The sequence below is a fragment of the Microtus oregoni genome, unplaced genomic scaffold (genome assembly GCF_018167655.1).
Source record: "Microtus oregoni isolate MIOR12 unplaced genomic scaffold, Mior012 000014F_ref0000157, whole genome shotgun sequence".
Taxonomy (NCBI): domain Eukaryota; kingdom Metazoa; phylum Chordata; class Mammalia; order Rodentia; family Cricetidae; genus Microtus; species Microtus oregoni.
The window spans coordinates 48,908,208-48,929,101 of NW_024543073.1; the positions used below are offsets into that span (position 1 = coordinate 48,908,208).

At 41.0% G+C, this 20,894-nt stretch overlaps 1 protein-coding gene across 3 annotated transcripts in view; it reads right to left on the reverse strand.

The window, feature by feature from the left end:
• Positions 1-1,140: 1,140 nt before the first annotated feature.
• Il15 (interleukin 15) overlaps positions 1,141-20,894 on the reverse strand; it is an 81,597-nt gene continuing 61,843 nt past the window's right edge. For all 3 annotated transcript variants that reach the window (XM_041663649.1, XM_041663650.1, XM_041663648.1), the window contains 6 exons: positions 14,829-14,924; positions 13,638-13,735; positions 12,605-12,689; positions 6,395-6,439; positions 3,926-4,063; positions 1,141-1,509 (listed from right to left, as the gene is read on the reverse strand). In XM_041663649.1, the coding sequence (XP_041519583.1) occupies positions 1,399-1,509; positions 3,926-4,063; positions 6,395-6,439; positions 12,605-12,689; positions 13,638-13,735; positions 14,829-14,840 (489 nt within the window). In that variant the 5' untranslated portion in view covers positions 14,841-14,924 and the 3' untranslated portion in view covers positions 1,141-1,398. The remainder of the gene's footprint in view (positions 1,510-3,925; positions 4,064-6,394; positions 6,440-12,604; positions 12,690-13,637; positions 13,736-14,828; positions 14,925-20,894) is intronic.

Consider the following 20,894-nt stretch of genomic DNA (forward strand, 5'->3'; position numbering starts at 1 on the left):
GTGCTGCAGTTGGGAAGGGAGAGGGTCAACTCCTTTGCTCACTACAGGTGGCAGGGGCAAGGGGGGTAGAATATCTTTCCCTTGCCCTCACCCCCACATGGCAGATGAGGGAGATGAGGCCAACTATCTCAGTCTCACACCCTGAGGGCCAGATCACCCACCCAGCCTCTGCAAACATAGGCAGCTCTGTATTGTGCTGCCCAGGCAAGGTGTAGGGTGCAGTTTTTTGAGTGCTGCCTCTGATAAAGGGGAGGGGGTAGCTCCCCCATGCAACCACAGGTGGTAGGGAAAGGGGGCCTCCAGATCATCTTAAGACAACGTACTGCACTGTATCTGTAGCTAAACTGGTGGCCCGCAAGCCCTAGTCCTCCTGTTTCTCCACACGGCACAGGGTCGGCATGGCCATGATGAGTTTTCCAAGGATGCTGGTAATGCAAACTTGGACACTCTTGCCTGTTCAGGAAATATTCTTACCCCTGAGCCATCTCCCCAGAACCTATGAGCAACTGCATTTTTGTCACAGCAAACAGAGTCCAACAAATCAGCACTTTTTAAAAATTCAACAAGTAGAGCTTTAAAAATTGTGAGAATAAAATAGCACTCTTTGGGAAAAGGGATACACTACTGTAAGCATGGGCGTTCTGTGTCCCCTGTGCACTTTCCTTGAAGGACGATCACCCTCAAACAAACAAACATGACCCTTCATTTTCTGCAGCAGACAAGTTAGAGAGTAGAGAGTGGCCTCAACGGGGCAAGCGTTTGCCAGGCAAGCATGATGATCTGGGTTCAGATCAGCAGGTCCCATGTAAAATGTTTGGTATGTGGCAGCTGCCTGTAACCCCACTTTTGAGGGCGTAAAAAGAGGAGGATCTCTGGGTTCACTGGCCAGTTAGTCTGACTGAACTACTGAGTTCCAGGTCAAGGAAGAGACACAGCCTTAAAAACAAAACAAAAACAAAAACAAGGTAGAAAATGAGCAAGGCACCAGAGGTCAACCTCCAGCTGCCACACACTTGCACATGTGTGCACTGCATGAGGCACACAGACAACCATACACACACACACAATCGGCACATACAGCCAAAGACAAACTAATAAACGGTGAAGTAAGAGTTAAAGCTAAATCGATAAGGCATATAAAGAGCTTTATTCCACATCTTCTGTTATATTACAAATATGTACAAGCGCAGTAATAAATTAAAAAGGAGCAAAAGATGCCTGAGTAGAGTTCCTTTCCTCCGGTCGTCTCCCGGAGTTCATCTGATCCAAGGGGTTCATCGGCCACTGCTTCGGCTGCTTTGTTTCCCCAGCGGATCTCAGAGGCACAGAGTGGCACTGCCTCTGCACAGCAGGCAGCGGCGTGGTAATAACAGAAACCCTGGAGAGCATCAGCGACAATCACGAAGTGTTGATGAACATTTGGACGATGCTTTTAAAACTCTGCAAAAACTCTTTGAAGCTTTTCTCCTCCAGTTCTTCACATTCCTTGCAGCCATATTCTGTTATATTCTGCAATCAAGAAGGAAGAATTAGATCAGCAAGCAGAATGCATTGCTTTGTTGGGGTTATTATACTCTTTGAAACACATGGTGGGGGATCTTCAGACATTGTCAAACTAATAGGAAGTTAAGAGCAGCTATGAGAAAGAATCAAGAGATTTGATAGAGGTTGGTTTTTACCAGAGTTGGGTTAAGAACTCTGCAAGTGCATAGGCCATGTATGTTAGACTGTGCTCTTCCTGCTTAAAGCCTATGAGTGGATTATTTGTTTCTACCTTGAAGCCCATACTTCCCTGAATGCTCCATGGCCTCTATGACGTGTCCTTACCTAGCTCATCTTTCAATGGCCTTGAATGCCATGACCTTGACCTTGAGACACCAAGAGAATACTTGCCTTTATACTCCATATATATGTACATATATACATATGTGTATGTATATACTATATGTACACACACACACACACACACACATATATATATATATCACAGACTTTTAGTATTTTTATATTACTATTCTCTAACCATTCCTAGGAAGGATAACCATCTATTTTTCTTTCCCATCAGTAAGCACAAGGCCTAATACAAATGATCTGAACCACTTAGGCAAATGCCATTAACACAGCTTCGGGGACAACTAGAACATTACAAGTGTACCCATCATGAATTAAGATTTTAGAGGTCTTCTGAATTGTGAAGACTGTGCCAGCAAAAATCAAAATTAGGTTTCATATCCATTAGGCTCTTAGGGATCAGATTCCCCAATATTCATCAGGCATAGACTGTATGCCAGACATTGTCATAGGCTTCTACTGCTCTGGACTTGGTCCTGTGAACCATGTCGGAGGGGAAGCAAAGATCCTCACAGACACTGTAAGCTGAAATTCTGCACACGGGTCTCCCAAGCATGCAGTCCTGTTCACTTTTCCAGGACATATGCCAAGCTGTCACCTTGGGAATGGTACCAACATGCAGCCTAAAGCTCAACACTGAGACTGCCCTAGTTACCTTCTGACTTTCCCACCATTAATAAATGGTAATAACATATCACAGGAGTAGTTTAACCACGAAGAGATTCACTTGGTAAGTATCCTGAGAGATGAACATCTGTAAGAACTGTATGTTTTGAGAATCGTAATCAAACATCCAAAAACCCAGAAAGCGTATATGCTCTGAAGCTGACTAACAGACAATTACATGATTTTCAGAGTGTGGGAGGTGTAGGGAAGGGGACAGAGGGTGATGATGGTGTGGAGAAAGCATGGCACACAAGAATAGCTGACATCAATGAGAAGGTGACGTCTGAGCAGACACTAAAGGCAGCCCAGCATTTGGGAGGGAAAGAAAAGCATCTCCATATCATTGTGTGTCCAGTTGTATCTGCCTAAAGATACTCCCTGAGGGCCAATGGCACTCATTCCTGAAGCTCTGTGTAACATACCAGCCTATTGGCTAGCCCTTCCCTACACAAGAACTCTAGTTCCCCTCTACACACATCCTTCCTCTCTTGCTACACTGTACTTAATGACCAACTGGCTGGTTCACTCATTCACTTCCCTCTTTCCTTCATAACCGGTACTCCAGGCTTTAGTCCAGTGTGCTGAAGTACTTACTAGATGAAATAATTTTACTGAGCATGCTCTGATGACAGAGCTTCTTGGTTTCACCTTGTTTCACCCTATGGTTGTGCCATTCAAGCCACAATGAATTCCATGCACTTGAGGCATTTGTGCAGCGCACCCCCGCCGACCACGCGAGTCAGTAGTATTTGCTTCTCATGACCCTCCCTGCTCATGCTGTCTAGGATGCTCCAAAGAACACTTGACTCATTAACACTTTTGATTATTATGATTTTTCATTATTTACTACTTTAGAAGGTGAGAAGCCAGAAGCTGGAGCAGAGCCGCAGCTCTTGTGCCATTAGCTGCACAAGTTGGGACCTGTAGTTGGTACGGGGTGTTCTGAGCGCATCCACATTCAAACAGACATAAAAGACAGCTACATATGAAAAAACGCGAGATTACTCTCAAAGACTGACCCTGAGGATTTCGTGCCTTATCAATCTAAAGACTACAGAGCAGTGACACTAAGAACTAACTCAGTGAATGTGAGCTATCATTTCTGATGGTAAACACTTGACTGCACTGACGTCTCTCCACGGCACCCACACACCTGCCTGCCTTCCCAGCACGACTCTCGCACTAAAGCACACTGGCTGCCACTACTCAAAAATGCCTGCTTACCAACGGAATCAACGAACTTGGGATTCTGTGCATGGCAGCTCTGACTCCACTTCTGAAGGCCACTGCGCTGAAATCAGATTCTTTCCTGTGGTCCCCATAGGAGAATCCGCTTACATATGAATGTTTTATCCCACGTGATCCCAAACCATCAGATGCAGTTCACTATGGCGGGTATATAACTCACCTTGTTAGAAGACAGAGAGCTGTTTGCTAGTAACATCACGTTTTCTATTGTTCCATTAAGGTCCACGTTACTGTACTCGTGTAAAATAACCCGTAACTCCAGCAGAAAGCAATTCATTGCAGTAATTTTGCAACTGGGCTAAAAAATAAGAATTGCAAAGAGCCAATTTGAAACAAACAAGCAAAATAATTTTCCCATTTTTGATTTTGACATTCAAAAAACTTAAAAAAAATCAATCTCATCTCATTATCTTACAAAGAAACATAATCACCATACTACTTAGTTTTAACTATCAACCCAACACAACCTAGAAGACTGTCTTAATGAGGAATTATCTACAGGTTAACCTACATGTTCCTACAGGTTCAAGACCCAAATGACTGTAGGCGACACCATTCTGTATGCAGGAGGTCCTGAGTGTTGCTACAGTGAAGAGAGTTAGCTAACAACAAGCAAGCAAGTTCTCCTGCCTCTGCTCTTGTCTGCTAGTTGGATGCTTTCAGTCCCTGACCTGATTTCCCATAATTCCGAATGATAACTTGGAACTATAAGCCAAGTAAAGACTTGCTTCCCCAATTGTCTTCTGTCTATGTACTAGTAAAGGATTTTATTTATGGAGGAAGCTACTTTTCTCCCACTTGGTTTTAAAATCAAAACTAAAACCAACAACAATGAAGAAGGGTGGTACTATTGTACGGAAGAAAACGGGTGCCAAAGGCCACCATTCCTCACTGGGCATGGCTCTTGCTCTCTGGGGGTGACACAGCAGTCTAAGAGTGACAGGGCATCCATGGAAACATTGAGGGTCAGACTGTGTGCTCACATTTGAAGGAGAGATAACTGCCAGTCATACCGTCCCGACAGTTCCCTGCAGAACGAATTCCAAGAAACTCAAGGGGGATAAAAATAAAACCAAAGCAAAGGCAGTACCCAATCGTGGGCTGGCCAAACCACAAAGGGATTGTGGGCAACAGGAAAATATATTTCCTGTAACAGTTCTTTTACAAAACCCTAAGTGAAAAGAATGAATAAATGAATAAATAATAAATAAATAAAACAAAAGAAAGGAAAACATTTAATGGGATTCAACAGTGATTTATACTAGGATGTGCCTGAATCTAAAGTATAGTCAGAATAATTCATTGAGGGCTATCTGATCAGGAAAAAAAAAGAAAAAGAAAAAAGCACAGAAAACCAGAAAAATACACTTTAAAATCAGAAGAGGGGTCACCCATGTGTCTGGTAAATATCTAGTTGTCTGATATGTCCAGGCTCCACCTTCTCCTCAACACACCAAGAGCAGGGTGCGCAAACCTTCCACCTCAGAGAAGTTACACTTGACAGTTTTGAACACATAGTAGACAGTTTAGTTTTGAACACACAGTAGGCAGTTTGATTTGGGTTTCAGTTTCACTTCTGTCTCTGTCACTGTGATAAAATACTTTGATAAAGAAAAACTTCAGGTTGAAAGGATGTGTTAATGCAAGTTATGGTCTGTCAACAGGAAGGCCAAGGCATGAGGAGCGTAAGTGGTCAGATCCGAGGGGCAGAGATGGTGCCGATGTGCCCATCTGGCCTTCTCTGCCCTCAGTCCATTGTCCAGTAAGTGAAGCACTGTAGGAAATCCGACAGCCAGTAGCCTTTAAGAGGCCACACTCAAATGGGTGCATAACTCAAAGGCTACTGGCTGTAGGATTTCCTACAGCAGTGAAGTGGTACTGCCTACATTAGGAGTGGATCTTCCCACGACAGTCAATCAGATTAAGAAAAATAGACCATAGTCATACCCTCAGGCAAAATTCATTGATATTCTTATGAGGCTACTTTAAATTGTGACTCGTTAACATTTTAAAATAAATTAACCTTCACATATTCCAAGCAGTGGCATTCAGATCTATCCCCTGGCTTTAGGGACAGTCTAGAGTGAAAGAAGGAACCACCTGACAAACTGCCAACAACCATCATTCTAATAAAGCTAGTTGTTATTTATAAGTTCTAGTACATTATTTCAATTATGTTTTTATCACGCAGAAAATAAGGAAAGGACTTCTTACAAGTGTAGAGATTCATGCAAAACACACAACATGGATACCCTCAAGCAAGCTCAGTAGACGTTATTGAACTTGGAAACATACTATAGCACTGGGAATAATGGTACCGTGGAGACATTTAGATTGAATTATTTAGCATAATTCTAGCATCTAATCCTATGCTTACCTAACTGCATCACAGAAACAAACAAAAGATTTTGTTTGACATTGATGGAAAGGTATTTTTTTTTCCATTTTGATTTGGCACCATTACAAAAGAAGCATTTACGTCCCAAGTCCCACAAAATTCAATGATCCCTTAGAAATGTCATGGGTCAAACACTCTGAGAACCCACTGTGAGTTAGATTTTAGAATTGTAACTATTTCAGCGACTTTATGGGATAACTGGAATACAGCAATTCTGAAAAACATACTCACATGGAAGTCACTGTCTGTGTATAAAGTGGCATCAATATGGACAGACTGAAAGAGAAAGGGGGTAATATGAAAGATTAGGTAAGACAACAACTTCCCGTAAACAATAAATTTAGGCCCTTAACTTAATTTTGTATTTTGCAATAATTTTAAATTCTAGCAGTTGCAAGAGAACATATAGTAAGGCGCTCTGACCCCTTCTCTGTGTTACTCTGCTGGTCCTTGCTTGACCACAACACAATTTTCCAACAAGGAATTCATATTTATGTAACATTTATTCTTTCACCAGATTTTAACCCCCCGTGCAATTCTATATATACTTTTATCATTTCTAGAATGCAAAAGAATTAGAACCATAAAGAACGCAATGTTACAAGACTGACTTTTTAAAAAATAATGCTTTGGGAAACTGTGTTATAGGAAAAAAAAAAACAGCAGAATGTCATGAGCTCTCTTCTGCTCCTTTATCTAATGTGGGAGGCCCTTCTGTCTATGTGTTGCTTTTATTGGTTAATGAATAAAGGAACTGCTTTGGGTCTATAGTAGAGCTATAGGGGAACAGAGCTAGGTGGGGAAAACTAAACCGAATGCTGGAAGGAAGAAGGCAGCGTCAGAGAGATGCCATGGATCTGCCACTGGAGATAGACGTGCTGAAATTTTGCTGGTAGGCCACGACCTCATAGTGATACACAAATTAATGGAAATGGGTTAAATTAATATTCAAGAGTTAGTGAATAAGAAGTTAGAGCTAATGGGTCAAGCAGTGTTTTAATTAATACAGTTTCTGTGTGATTATTTTGGGTCTAAGCTAGCCGGGTGACTGGGACAAACAAGTGACTTCCTCCAACATTTATCGATTCCAGTTCCATCCATTAGTAATATCCTTCAGATATTCGGTACATTTGTTATGCTTGATGAGTGAACATTTGTACATAGCTACAATCTGGGTGTTTAATCACCTGAACCTTTTGGTTCCATGGTGGAACTGGTGAAACTTCTGGCCAAAGGATCTAGGAGAGGACCACAGGGCCCTGGAATATGACTTTGAAGTATTCATTAGGACTTTCACCTCTTCATTTTTCCTTCGTTTTACTTTCTAGACAAAATGTGAGCAACTTGCTTTGACACTAGAACTGTCAGCCCCACCAGAGAGCTCCAAATCATTGGTTTAAAGTCATCAGTCAAAATAAACCCTTTATGTTTTAAAATTAATTATCTTGGTGTACTTTGTTATAGTAGCATATGCTGATCGCTACCACTGTGATAGAGAAGAGTTAACGGACTTTGATGATACAGTGGCAGGTATCCACCATTCTGATACCACACATTGGAGTTGTATTGTGTTACAGAGAACCCATATTCTGCCTGCTCATCCTTCTCTCCTTATTCCTTCATTTATTTATTTATGTATTTATTTATGTGGTTTTTTTTTTTGAGACAGGGTTTCTCTGTATAGCTTTGGATCCTGTCCTGGAACTCTCTCTATAGACCAGGCTGGTCTCGAACCACAAAGATCTGCCTGCCTCTGTTTCCTGAGTGCTGGGATTAAAGGCATGTGCCACCACCACCCGGCCCTTCTCTCCTTTCTAAACCCTGTGGCCCAGGCATCTTTGTATTTGTCACAAGGACAAGCAGCTGGAATCCCACAGCAGGAAGCCTCTTTACTGGCCTTCTTAAATACAGTGCATTCACTGTATGGTGTGCTCTTGGGGTGTTTGCTTCTTTGGTTTGGCTACTTACTTCTTTGTCACTTGACTCTACAGGTGCACCAAAATGAAGCCCATGGTGAATAAAAGTGGTGAGAGATTTGTTTTGAGTCCTGGGGAAAAGCTGTCTTTCACTCACTAGCAAGGAGTAGTTTGAGGTATTTGAGTACATATACATAAAGTTGAAGAAGATGCCCTCCGTGTCTCCTCTGCTGAGGTAGTTTGTCTTGAACTAGTTCTACAGCAGTTCACTGAAACTGTTAGAATTTCATATGAGTTGGACAGCTTAAATAAAGGCGTGTAATTTTCTCAAATTCTGCAGGCAATCAGTCCCAGAAGGATGTGCCAGCAATGGTCTCCCAAGTCTTCTTCTGAGCCTCATCAAGCTTATCTTGTCTTCTCTCAATCTCCTCAGGGTATCTTCCTCCTGTGGGTAATTGCATGGTTTTCCATCTTCTTAAGGACATTGGCCACATTGGATTCACATCATCCTAATGACCCTATTTTAACTTAAATAACTCTTTAAAGATCCTGTATGAAAACACAGTCACACTAAATGTTGTAGACAGTAATTAAGGAAGGGAAATACATTCTGTACAAGAGGTGCTGTATTAATCGTGTCTTTTCTAAATCAACTGATATGATTTGCTTTTTAGGCTCCTGATGTGTCAGGTTGGATTGATTGATTGATCTTCAAATATGAAAATATTTGCATACTTAGAATGAATCCCTTATATTGATGATATTCTTTTTATATTATACACTGAAAGATCTGAATGGTAATTTTTTAATTGAGGAATTTTATACTAAGGGTATGAGAGTCCCTTGTCTTGGTATCATATTATACATCGGGGTAAGATCAGTCTCCCAAGCTGAGTGGGAGGGGCTTCCTTCCTCCCAGGCCCGGAAGAGACTAGGAACATCATTACATAGATGGTTACTTGAACCATCGATTTCATTATTGCTATGTTTGGGGTGTTTGTGTTTGAAGAACTGGCCAATTTTCTGTAGGTCATTGGTGCAGAATCTGAAGTTACAACAAGATAACAAGGGAAATGATAATAAAGTTGATTACCACAGATTCTGGGTCAAGAGCCACCAGCCACCCCAGGTACTGGCGCTGTGTTTCCTCTCTCTTATTATTAGATGTTAATTAATTTGACTGATTTTTTTCAAATTAATACCCTTTTGCTTCACTGATTTACCCACCACTTTCCTGCTCTCAGTTTCATTAATTTCTTCTCTAAGATCAACTTTCTTCCTCCCTCTACTTGTGTTGAATTTATTTTGTGACTCCTCTAACTTGGGGAGATGTAACTTAGGTTGCTGCTTTGATCTTAGCACTTTCCCTCATTTCTAGCACATTGGTCTAATTTTTAAGTTTCCTCATCCTTAGCAGCTCACATCTTAACAGACTGAACTTCATTTTACTCAGTTTTATGCATTTTTTCCTATATTTGAGAATCAGTCTTCAACCCCTGTGCTATTTAGAAATATATTATGTAACTTGTAAATTTGGGCAACTTCACCAATGTATTTTTTTCACTTTTTCATCTACATTTTGATTCTATTGTGTTTTAAACATACTTTATGCATGATCAGTTTTGGTGAGATTCATGAACCTGACTTTGTGGCTGAGAATATATTTATTTAGTCTTTCAGCATTCTATGGGAATTGCTGAAAGTTTGTTCTGATGCCATTGAGTAGAATGTTTCATGCATAAAGTAAATCCTATTAATTTGTTTTCTCATGGTTTCTATCTTTTGCTTAATAGTTTAGTTAGTTATTGGGCGGGAGACAGTGAAATCCAGAACTGTAATCATAAATTTGTTTTTCCTTTGAGCTGTTAAATTTTTGTATCACGAATTTTGAGACTCTGTTGCTCAGTGCATATATATTAAGAATCAATGTTTCTTCTTCGTGAATTTTCTTTTGTCATTAACGTTGCTCTTGGAGTTAGCAGTTATATTTCTCATCATATTGGCTTTACTTGATACTAATTTAAGACTAATAATGGTTTTGATTGTGACTTCCTTCTTCTTGGTATGATTAATGACTTTTCCTTGTAGCTGGGTATGATAGCTATTATACTGGGAGATTCTTGTTCTACTTAAGTACTCTGTTTGAATATGCAGTCAGTCACCTATTGAGATGTTTTGCCTGTAGTCTAAACTGCTACTGTGAGCTATGATCCTAACAGCATCTTAGTGTTCAGGACCTCTACAGACTTTCCATTGTATTCCTCACTTGTTCAGACCAGGTTCCCTGGCTTCTGTTGGAAAACACTGGCCCATGGGGACAACACATACCCCCAGTACTGTCAGTTAGAATGATATTCCTGACTTTCCTGACGAGATTCAGTAGAGCCTGCTCCTAGGATACTGTTGCCTCTAGGCAGGAGAAGAAAATCTACAATGCCCAGAAATGGTATCTCATTCCAGAGCTAATGTCATGTTGGGTCCCCTTCATGGAATCTGCTTTCCAGATAAGGAGGGAGCATTTCTGATTTATGAGGAATGGAGCTCCTTAGTTACATTGCTTAGGAATTGCATTGACTTTTGAATCCTTTAGTAATTCCTTGAAAAATGTTGTAAACTTTTTTGAAATTTACTCTTCTTCTAATTCCCTTCATGTCCGCACCCCTTTCCTATCCACCCAGCTTTGTGTCTTCATCTTTTCTTTCCTTTTTCCTTTCCCCATGAAGTGCCACCCATATACTGTTGCTAGGTGTGAGACCCTGCACTGGAGCTGGATGACCCTCCAGGGCCCACCCTTAAAGAAAACCCGTTCTCCCGCTCTCGGAGACTACTAATTGCTATTTCCTCGGCTTGGAGTGAACGTCATGTCAACCTCTGCCCTTATGGCGGGATTTTATTTGGCTTGAGATTATGTGTGTCTTGAGGATGCTATCATAACTGCTAGAATTTTATTTGGCTTGAGATTGTGTGAATCTTGAGGATGCTATCATAACTGCTGTCAGTTCCTATGGATAGCTGCTCTGTTGTGTTGAAAAACATTGTTTCCTTATAGTCATTTTCCTGCCTCGGACTCTTACAATTTTTCCAATAACTCTTCCAATAACTCTTCTTCAAAGAATCCCACGGGGAAGAGGGTGCATCATATAGATGTTGTGTTTAGGGCTGAGCATTCTGTTGTCTCTCATGCTCTATTCCTTGACCAGTTGTGGATCTCTATGGTAATCACCATTTACCACAAAAGAAGCTTCTCCGATGAGAGTTGGGGAATGTGCTACTCTATGGGTTTAATGATAAGTCATTAGGAATCATTTTCACGCTATACATTTAGCAGAATGATAGTAACAAGTTCTTCACCAGAGTCTAGGGCCGGTCTAGCCACAGGCTCTTAACTATGATAAAGGTGTAAGTTTTCACAATAATTCAAACTTGAAAGAAATGCCTTAGAAGGTTTTGCAAAGTTCATGTGTTTCTTCACAAGTATTTTTATTTCAAATGGTATTATTTCATGGGAGCTTATAGCAAAACGTAAGAGACACATACCTTATAGCCATCATATGTTCTTCTGGGGGGAAATGACATCAATTATCTTTCCCACACTGACTCCTACATACCACAATAGCAACCAGCCATGCAAGATATGGCTGTGGCAAGACTATTTTGGATAACTAACAGATTTTAAGAAACCTCATGCCTAGAACTAAAATCTTGATCAAAAGCTCATGGCTGGTAGGTCATACACCTTAGGGTAGAACCTGCTACTGATATTTTCTTAATGGCCATGCTATCAAATTACCTTCTATATATCTATGGTTGTATTCACAGGCCTGGAATCCTACCAGTCTTGGCCACAGAGACTTCTTTTGTTTTCAGTGGGAAGCAACCAGTGCTGAGGCATAATTAGTCAAAGTGCTACCAAGAAGAAATCGATTACTCTGCACTAAATGAGATATCTTCATCAGCCATACTCCCTGTCCTGCCAAGGCTCAGAGCATGCTGATGAAAAGGAGGCAGAGAAATCTGAAAGCCAGAGGGTGAAGAGGAGTACAGTGAAACACTGTCTTCTCGATGTGATGTGGCTGCCACGTGCATGAACTCAGAGTGCGTTGCTCCCTGTACAAGATCTAGTCTGCCAAGATGACCGCGGAGATGGGGATGCGCTCTCCTGGTTCTGCTCCCATGGTACCTGCTGGTACTTAGTAGCTGCTGGGGGAGGGAGAATTATTCTCTTTTGATGGCATTTTCACCTTTATTTTCCTGTGTTCCTGTGGGATGGCCACGTAGCCATGTGCATACGGCAACACTAATTGGACTTAGTGGGTCATCAAAAATCAAGAAAAAAATACACAATGTAGGGCATGGACACAGTGGAAAGATAGAAGAGAGGAACTTAAGAGGAGCGAAATGGGTAGTGGAAATGATCATATTTTACTATATTCATGTATGAAATTCTCAGAATAAAAATCACTATACAAGTAAGAGATATCAAATATGAACTTTAAACAAAAAGAGAAGAAAAATGAATACTCACTTTAATAAGAGACTCAATATATTCTAGATCACTCAGTACATCCCTCCAGTTGGCCTCTGTTTTAGGGAGACCTACACTGACACAGCTGGAAGAGAGCACAAAGACAGGCGTTTGAGAGAGGATGCTGTTGTCTGACTGAGGATCTAAGCAAGAGCATGGCCAAGCTCGTTTATATTCCCACTGGGGGAAAAGCCCAGCCTTTTCTGTCTCTGCACTCAACTGCTCAGTGGGTGAATGGAAACATCAAATATACAGTACACCTTTGATACTCTGAGCTAATTCGAGGAGGACTGTCCAACCTTGAGGATTAGAGAAAGGCTAATTAGATCATTTGTAAGTAACCACACACAGTTGGTCACAGTGAAACAGGAAGAACATCGGATGTGCGGCATGCTCAATAAATGTTCTTGAAGTACAAGTTCCATGAGAGTTTGGGGGCTAGTAAGTGTAAAACCTTAAGCACTGATCTTTTCCATGTGACAATTGTGAGGGGAAATGTCCCTTACAGCATGGTAACCATGCCTCTTTCACTGTGCTCACACTATTCTGATGCTAGGACTATTTCAGAGTCACTGAAGACTTAATATAAGATTTATGATCACAAGTTTATTCTCTTTGGTTAAAACTGAAATTTAGTATCCAGAATAAAAAACACATTGATGAAGTGATGGTCAAGTGATTCATTATGCCTCAGAAAACTCAGTTATTCTCAGAAGGGTCATGAACAACGTATGTCACCAATGAGAGTCTGTTTAAGGGGAACAATTCACATGCATGATATCAGTAAATGGGATATTTATAGCAAGAAGCTTGATTGCTTTGGGGGATAGAATATGGAATACTGCCAAGGTGCAGAAATCCTCAGTTAGTTAAGTTCCCTAAGCATCTCCACAGTCACCGGCATGTCCAGCCCTGAATGGTGAAGACCTCTATACTAGCAAACCGAACACAGTGACTTTCCAACAGGAAGAAATTCAAGGACAAATGAGCATGCTGTTGACATAGTAACAGTTGTAATTAAAAAGGAAATTACCCCAAAATGAAGACATGAATGCCAGCCTCAGTTAGGAAATGACTGTTTAGCAGGAAACACAAGTAGCACGAGATGGATGTATTCCTCATATATGGTTTCTGGAAAACATAATTGCAGATGATATGGTGAAATACCTCTAGTACAAACATGTAAAACTGCATTTTGTCGTATTTTAGGTGCAAAATTGTAGCGCTGCCTTTTCACAATCAATAATCTTTAACAAAAACAGTGAAGGTTCAGTGAATCTTCTGCTTTTCTCTAATCTCCAGACTCTCCAGCAGCTATTTCTCCAGCTGAAGGTCAATGATAAAATGACATTCTTAGCAATTGACACACACCTCCTTAGGACCAGTCAGCTCTTCTGTCATCACGGAATTCCTCTCACTGTCTCTCCTTTTAATAGACCACACAGTACATGCAGTCCAGATTAAGAATGTGAATCAACAGCAAGCAACTAATTGTACATTAATTTCATGCAAGTATATGGAAATCAAAACATATTATTATCACATGGAGAAAAACTGGATAGAAATGAAACCAGTAAAGTTATTTGGGCCAGATAGTGCATGCCATCAATCCTGGAACTAGAGAGAGAGGACATGAAATCCTGTGAGGTCGAACCTGGTCTATATTGTGAATTCCAGGCTACCCAGGGCTACGGAGTGATGAGACCCTGTCTCAAGAAGTGTATCCTTTCCTATTAAAACAGCCATGACATAAAAGCTTTTCCTGGTTAATTAGAAACTTGTTTGTCTGAGACAAACCCAGAATTGAGTCTTTGACCTGACTCTTTAGTATTTTCAAAGCTTTTTACAGTTACAGAGAATAATGTCAGCCAATATTTCAGCCACCAGAAGACTGTGTTCTATTTAGTCTCTGCTGAAAAGATGCATAACACCAGACCTTGACCTCAAAGGCATAACTTCTGTGGTAAATAGACACTTGGAGAACAAGAGAGGCTGAGCCAAGTAAAATAATGCATTACCAATGGCATGGAGAGAACGGGCAGACTGTTAGTCTTGTTCAAAAACGCATATTACTTATCTTTAAAATAAAGACAAACCATGGGAAAACAGATGTCTGTCCAAGCCAGAGACGTTTAGAGAATAATCATACCATTTATTATAAAATCCAGTTGAGATGAGGGTGACCTTTTAAGAAATATGCTATTTTTGTCTGCTTTTTCCTTACCAAAATTTTCATTACTTAATGCCCAGGTAATTGCTTAAGTGGTGAAGAGCTGGCTATGGCGATGGGCTTCCAGCTGCCATCCATGCAGAACGCCTTCTGGAACACAACCAGGGTAAAGGATGACAATCAAAACACACGCGGGCAACTCGGGGACAAAGAGGGAAGGACCTGGTGTTTACGGAGCATCTACTTCCCAAAGGAGATGCTCCTTAACACACACATCACATCAAACAGTCCGGAGAGCATTTGGGAAACCTGATCTGGCCTCATGACTGCCCAAACTAGCGATCCAAAGATCAAAACCCTGTCTTCCTCGCTGTGTCCCAGATCTAACAAACTTCAGGGCCATAGCAATTAGAGTTAGAGACATCCAAATACGTAGACTCAAATAGCCACCAGGTGATGATCTAATTTACAGTAACAGCTAAATCTGCAGGCTTCAAATAGATCTTAGGTCTGCTCTTCAAAATAATTAATTGGAACACCATCTACACATTTCCTAAATAACAAAATTATGTTTATTTACTAAATAAAAGTACGGGAACATGTGATGGTAAAACATCCCCACTGAACTCCATTTCATTAAAATATTCAAAATACATCAAATGTAGACAGTCTTCCTAGACTTAAAATTGATACATATTAATTGAACTTGCTGATAAAAATGTTAATATCTTTGGTTAATATAATATATCACAATTAATTATCTTGATTTTTATACTCTAAGATGCTTCCTAATGTGTAAATATTTGCTGTAAATTATGCACAGATTATTAGCCTTATTTTTACATTGTGTGTGTATGCCTATGTGTGTCTGTGCATATCTGTGTGCGTGTGTCCGTGTGTCTACATGTATATCTGTGTGTTTCTGTGTATGTGTCTCTGTGAGTGTGCATCTGTGTGTGTGTCTATGCGTGCACTATGCACATGCCATAGTGCATGTTTGGAAGTCAGGGAACAAATTGTAGGGTTCCCTGTCTCTTTCCACCACTTGGGTTTCTGCGATCAAACTTAGGTCATCAGGCTTGACAGCAAGTAGCATCACCTACTTAGCCATCTTGTCATCCTGTATAATGATAATGTATCATTCTTAAAAGGAAAAAAAAACTAATATTTATTGGGACATAAAACAAGATACTAGAGGTGTATGGGCAATGCCATTTTTCTGTGCAGTCTTGACCCAGTGTTCCACGTGGCTCTGGCATTAGCCTTCCCTTCCAACTATAGTTCATATATTAAGCTTGCGTGTGCAAGGACCAGAATGGCTGAGCCTTATTTAAGCCTATGGTTGATGTTTGCATTCAAAACCTAAGTCACCTGACTCACATGGAAAGCTTAAGCAGGGAAGACTCCAGAGGCATCTAGGTCTCCCCAGTCAGCCTCCACCAACCCTTGTCATTACTAGGTCTTCCCAGTCAGCCTCTGTCAACCCTTGTCTGTTGAAGGAGCTGCAGGCTGCGTTCCTGCCGCCTGGGTCCCAGCCACCTAGCTAGCTTATGTCCCAAAATAACAACACACAAACTGTATTCATATAAACACTGTTTGGCCCATTTCTATTAATGTGTGTGTAGCACCACGAGGTGGTGACTTACCAGGGAAATTCTAGCCTCTGTCCATCTTGGGTCAGAGCTTCATCGCATCTGCCCTGGAGCGGAGAGGCTTGGCGTCTCCACTCACTTCCTCTTCCTCCCAGCATTCTGTTCTGTTTACTCCACCCACCTATGTTCTAACCTACCAGGCCAAGCAGTTTCTTTATTAATTAACCAATGACCTTTCTCCATCAATTGTCTTTACTAGGTCTTCCCAGTCAGCCTCCACCAACCCTTGTCTTTACTTTCTGACTTATACCTCAGTAGTGCTTGATTAACTTTTCCTCACATCTCCTGCTGTTCTTTATCTGGGAAAGTGTTCTGCCTGTAGTCTTTTTGCTAAGGACCACACCTTTCCCATTCCCCAGTAACAGGAGCTTATTCTATTCTGTCTGCTTGATCCAGGCATGGTAACCTGCAAGTGACAGACAACCTGGAACAGAGAGCTCGATTTTAAACTGTGCACGACAAGTAAGTGGCTATTGGAAGAGCAGACCAGAGAGGAGTGAGAAGCTTGTATGTGTTAAGGGCTGTGAAATAATACACATGGGCTGTTTCTTTCTATATTGCAAGTCTTCATAGCAAAGTGTCATTCTGATCCTAGCTTGAAAATTCTATAAGATGTTGGCTTATTGCTGACATCTGAAATAGTGTGACCTTGGGGAAGTCACCTGAGCGAGGACATGTGCACCCGACCACTGTGTTCACACAGCAGTGAGTCATTTTCCTAACAGCGCAGCAGAGGGTGATACAGTGGGCATGCTGTAACTGCAGTACAAATCATAGTCATTTTCCAACAAGTGCCAGGCAAGAAGTAACTCCTATTAAAGTTTTATACTTTTGGTCCTAATTACATCAATATCCACTACTGCTTGAAAGCAGGAGCAGATAATGAATGGGGTTGGCTGTAACCCAACTCAGCTTCATTACCAAACTAGGTGGCTGATGCCTCGGACTCACCAAACACCTCTTGATGGACAAATACTTGGCTTGCTGGCAATGCCTGGCTCCTGCTGATCCCTTATTCCATCCTCATTTAAACACAGCTGAGAAAGTCATGTCTTTTGATGTCTTGGTGCACCTTACACTGGCAATTTAGCAATAACTGTTGTCTAGTTGCCCTTGGGAAGAATTAGTGGGATTCTATAGTAAACCTACCCAGTTCCCATTAGAGTGAGTCCTTATGAAAAAGCCAGCCTGGCTTATGGTTTCACCATGTGCCCTATCCTTCTTGTGTGCATTTTCACCATGGTGAAGCCACATACAACCCAAGTAGCACCGTCACCAAGGCCAAGCTAATAAGGCAACTTGGTTTTGCACTTTCAGCTCTAGAACAGTGAGTCAAATATACCTCTTTTCTTTAGAGGTGTCCAGCCTTAGGGATGTTGCGATAGAAACAGGAAATAGACTGGCACATGATTCTAAATCTTACAGTCCATCATAATACAGCAAAAATAAGTGACAAGTCAAGATTTTTCATGCTTTTAAAATATCACTTCACATAAAGATATATGGGCATATACACATATATTAATGAAATAAGTTAAGGCTTTTGGGAATGATGAAAATGAGATCAGCTGCTCTGTTAACAAAACTATTTCCAGGATAAACATTACCCATGTAAGACTGAAGTGCCCAGTAGCAAGCATAAGGTTCGGGACCGCACAGTTGTAAGCACTATCCAATAAAGAACAATTAAACAAAAATTAACTTTAAATTGATATAAAATAAATATAAAACACTTTAGATAGTTTGTCGTTTACAATAGAGAGCACACACAGGAGGCATATGATAAGTGGACTTGTCTAGGTTTATTTTATTTTTTGATATTTTACAGAAATGTTTTCAAAAGCTACTTTCATAAGTGTTCTTGAAAAATTCCAGCTAAACCAATTCTGTGGGCAGACATGCTGGACAGCTTCTTTAGAAAAACATAACAACAAAACCTAACCAACTGTCCAAAAACAGTCATTAGGATATCTTACTCCAGAGATACCCTAAAAGCTCTTTATTCAAACCCTCACAAAGGAAGAAGAAATTCTGTCAAGGCATTCTGCATGGGAAGAAAGATGGAAATTATGGGAGAGGGCTAAAAATTATAATATATAACCCAAAAGGAGTTCCAGAAAGAAACAGAAAGAATGGAAAAGATGAAGAAACCAAAAAACCACAATAGGAAACTTCAAGGAAGTAAAAAAATAAAAAAAAAAAAAACACAGGCATTCACACTGAAAGAAGATAAAAGGGGTAAATAAACAATAAGCAATTTAAAGGATATACGTGTTCACACAGCCAGTTGCTTAAAGGCAAGCAGCACAGAGACCTGATGATGCTGTACAAGACCAAGAAATTCAGCTTCAACATCAACATCCTACCTTAACCAGTGCTCATTGGGGAGAAGGCGAGCAAAGCACTCTCTTGTCAGACCTTAGAAGAAGTAAGAACTGGGGCTGGGGAGATGGTGCAGAGGTTAAGGGTACTTAGATTGTGCTGTGGGACAATAGTCTGTATCCTGTCAATTATATTTTAAATAAATGCTATTGGCCAGTAGCCAGGCAGGAAGTATAGACGGGGCAACCAGGCAGAAAGTGGAGGAGGGACAATGAAAACAGGAGAATTCTGGTAAAAGGACACATTCTGCAGTGGTGACCCAGCACAGAAGAAGTAAGATGTGACTGCCTCACTGAATAAGGTACTGAGCCACGTGGCAAACATAGACAAGAATAATGGGCTAATATAAGTTGTAAAAGTTAATAAGAAGTCTGAGCTAATGGGACAATCAGTTTATAAATAATGTAGACCTCTGTGTGATTTTTTGGGGGACTTAATGATTGTGGGAACCGGGCAGGACAGAAACCTCTGACAACAAGATTGTCAGCATACTTATGCAGAATTCTGGTAATTATGTACATTCATAAAACCATCACAGCCACTATAACAGACACCATATTATAAAGACAAAAAAATCATTCCTCATGTGCTCCATCCTTAGCTCTAATGTGAGGCCCTACTGACTTACCCATGAACACTTACTACAACAACAACAGGAAGCAAAGGGCATGGGTCGTTGCCATGGGAGACAAAGTGTGAAGAAAGGAAGGCATAAGTGCATTCCAAGGTTACCATTTTTATTTAGGATATTTTAAGCTGATCAATTGAAAGAATCAAGAGAAAACTTAACTGTTCGGGGGGGGGGGAGCCAATTTCACCCAGAAGTAAGCCGAGTGAACAATGAAAATGGACTAAATAGATTTTTATCCCTGCGTATCTGAGATATCTCATGCCATCAGCTGTATTCATAAACCAAAGGAGAAAAGCCATTTATATGGCTTTGTAGGTAAAGAAAATACTTATCAGTTAACATAAATTCTTAAAAATGGAAGTCAAAATATGCTCTAAAGATGGCAACTAGGAAACAAACGAACAGGTTCCAGCGGATGTGACTAGGTCTTGGCAGCTTAAGGAATGGGGGGAGTGAAAACATAGTACAATGGCCTAAAACCATGAGTTCCAAAAAGACAAGCCAGGGAGACACTGGGAGGGAAAGGCCAGAAAGCACAGGAAAGAAGAACAGTGCAGGGACTCCAGTGCTTTGCCTTGTTGGTCCCAGCTAACACCGGACAGCGAGCAATTACCACATTCCTGGGCACGCCGAGCCCCTGCTCTCCTGAACGCAAGTGGCATTTTGTACTTTGGTCTGGACGTTTTTGAAACAGGGTCGCATATTCTAAATGACCTACACCGTCATTCCCAGAAAAGCTATTATTAACGAGATTTGTTTGTGCTTTTTACAAAATGGATGTCATTTCTGGTCTCCGGAGCACATTTTTGCACACGCAGTACAATGGGCCTGGCTTCAGGACCGTCAATGGGGGAGAAGGGAAAATAACTAAAACACACTCTGAAGCTGAGAGGGCCCTTGAGCACTCTTCTGCTTTAGGAGACAGGATCAAACATTTGGTGAGCATCCATGCTCTTCCCTCTCTAGCCCTGAAGGTACACTGGAGGAAAGTGGGCCCTGAAAAGTGTGTGTCTTCTTGGGGAAGCAGGAAGAGGAATCTTTAGGGGTTTATCAACTTGAGATTAGCACCCCTTAGACCCAGAAATTGGGATAAAGTGTTTTTTATTCCTGGGGAAAACAGCCACACAGCTACGTTCATGAATGGAAATGGAAATGGGTACTCTTACCACAAGACGATCTGATTCTAATATAATAATGAAGCATTAAATATAAATTTGCTTGGGTAAGACACATTTAAAACTCCCTTTTAGCAAAAGTTAGGGCAGAGGGTTGAAGGAAGTAGATGCAGAGTTACTCCTGGGCCAAAGTCTATATGCCAAAAGAACATTTACAATCAGTCCTGAGAATGACTTAGAAACAATCTCTCCGTGAACAAGGAAAAGAAAAGAGTATGCATATGTACTTCAGATAAAGGCAGAGTCGCCACAGCATCCTGGAGGGCATGCAGTCACTGGG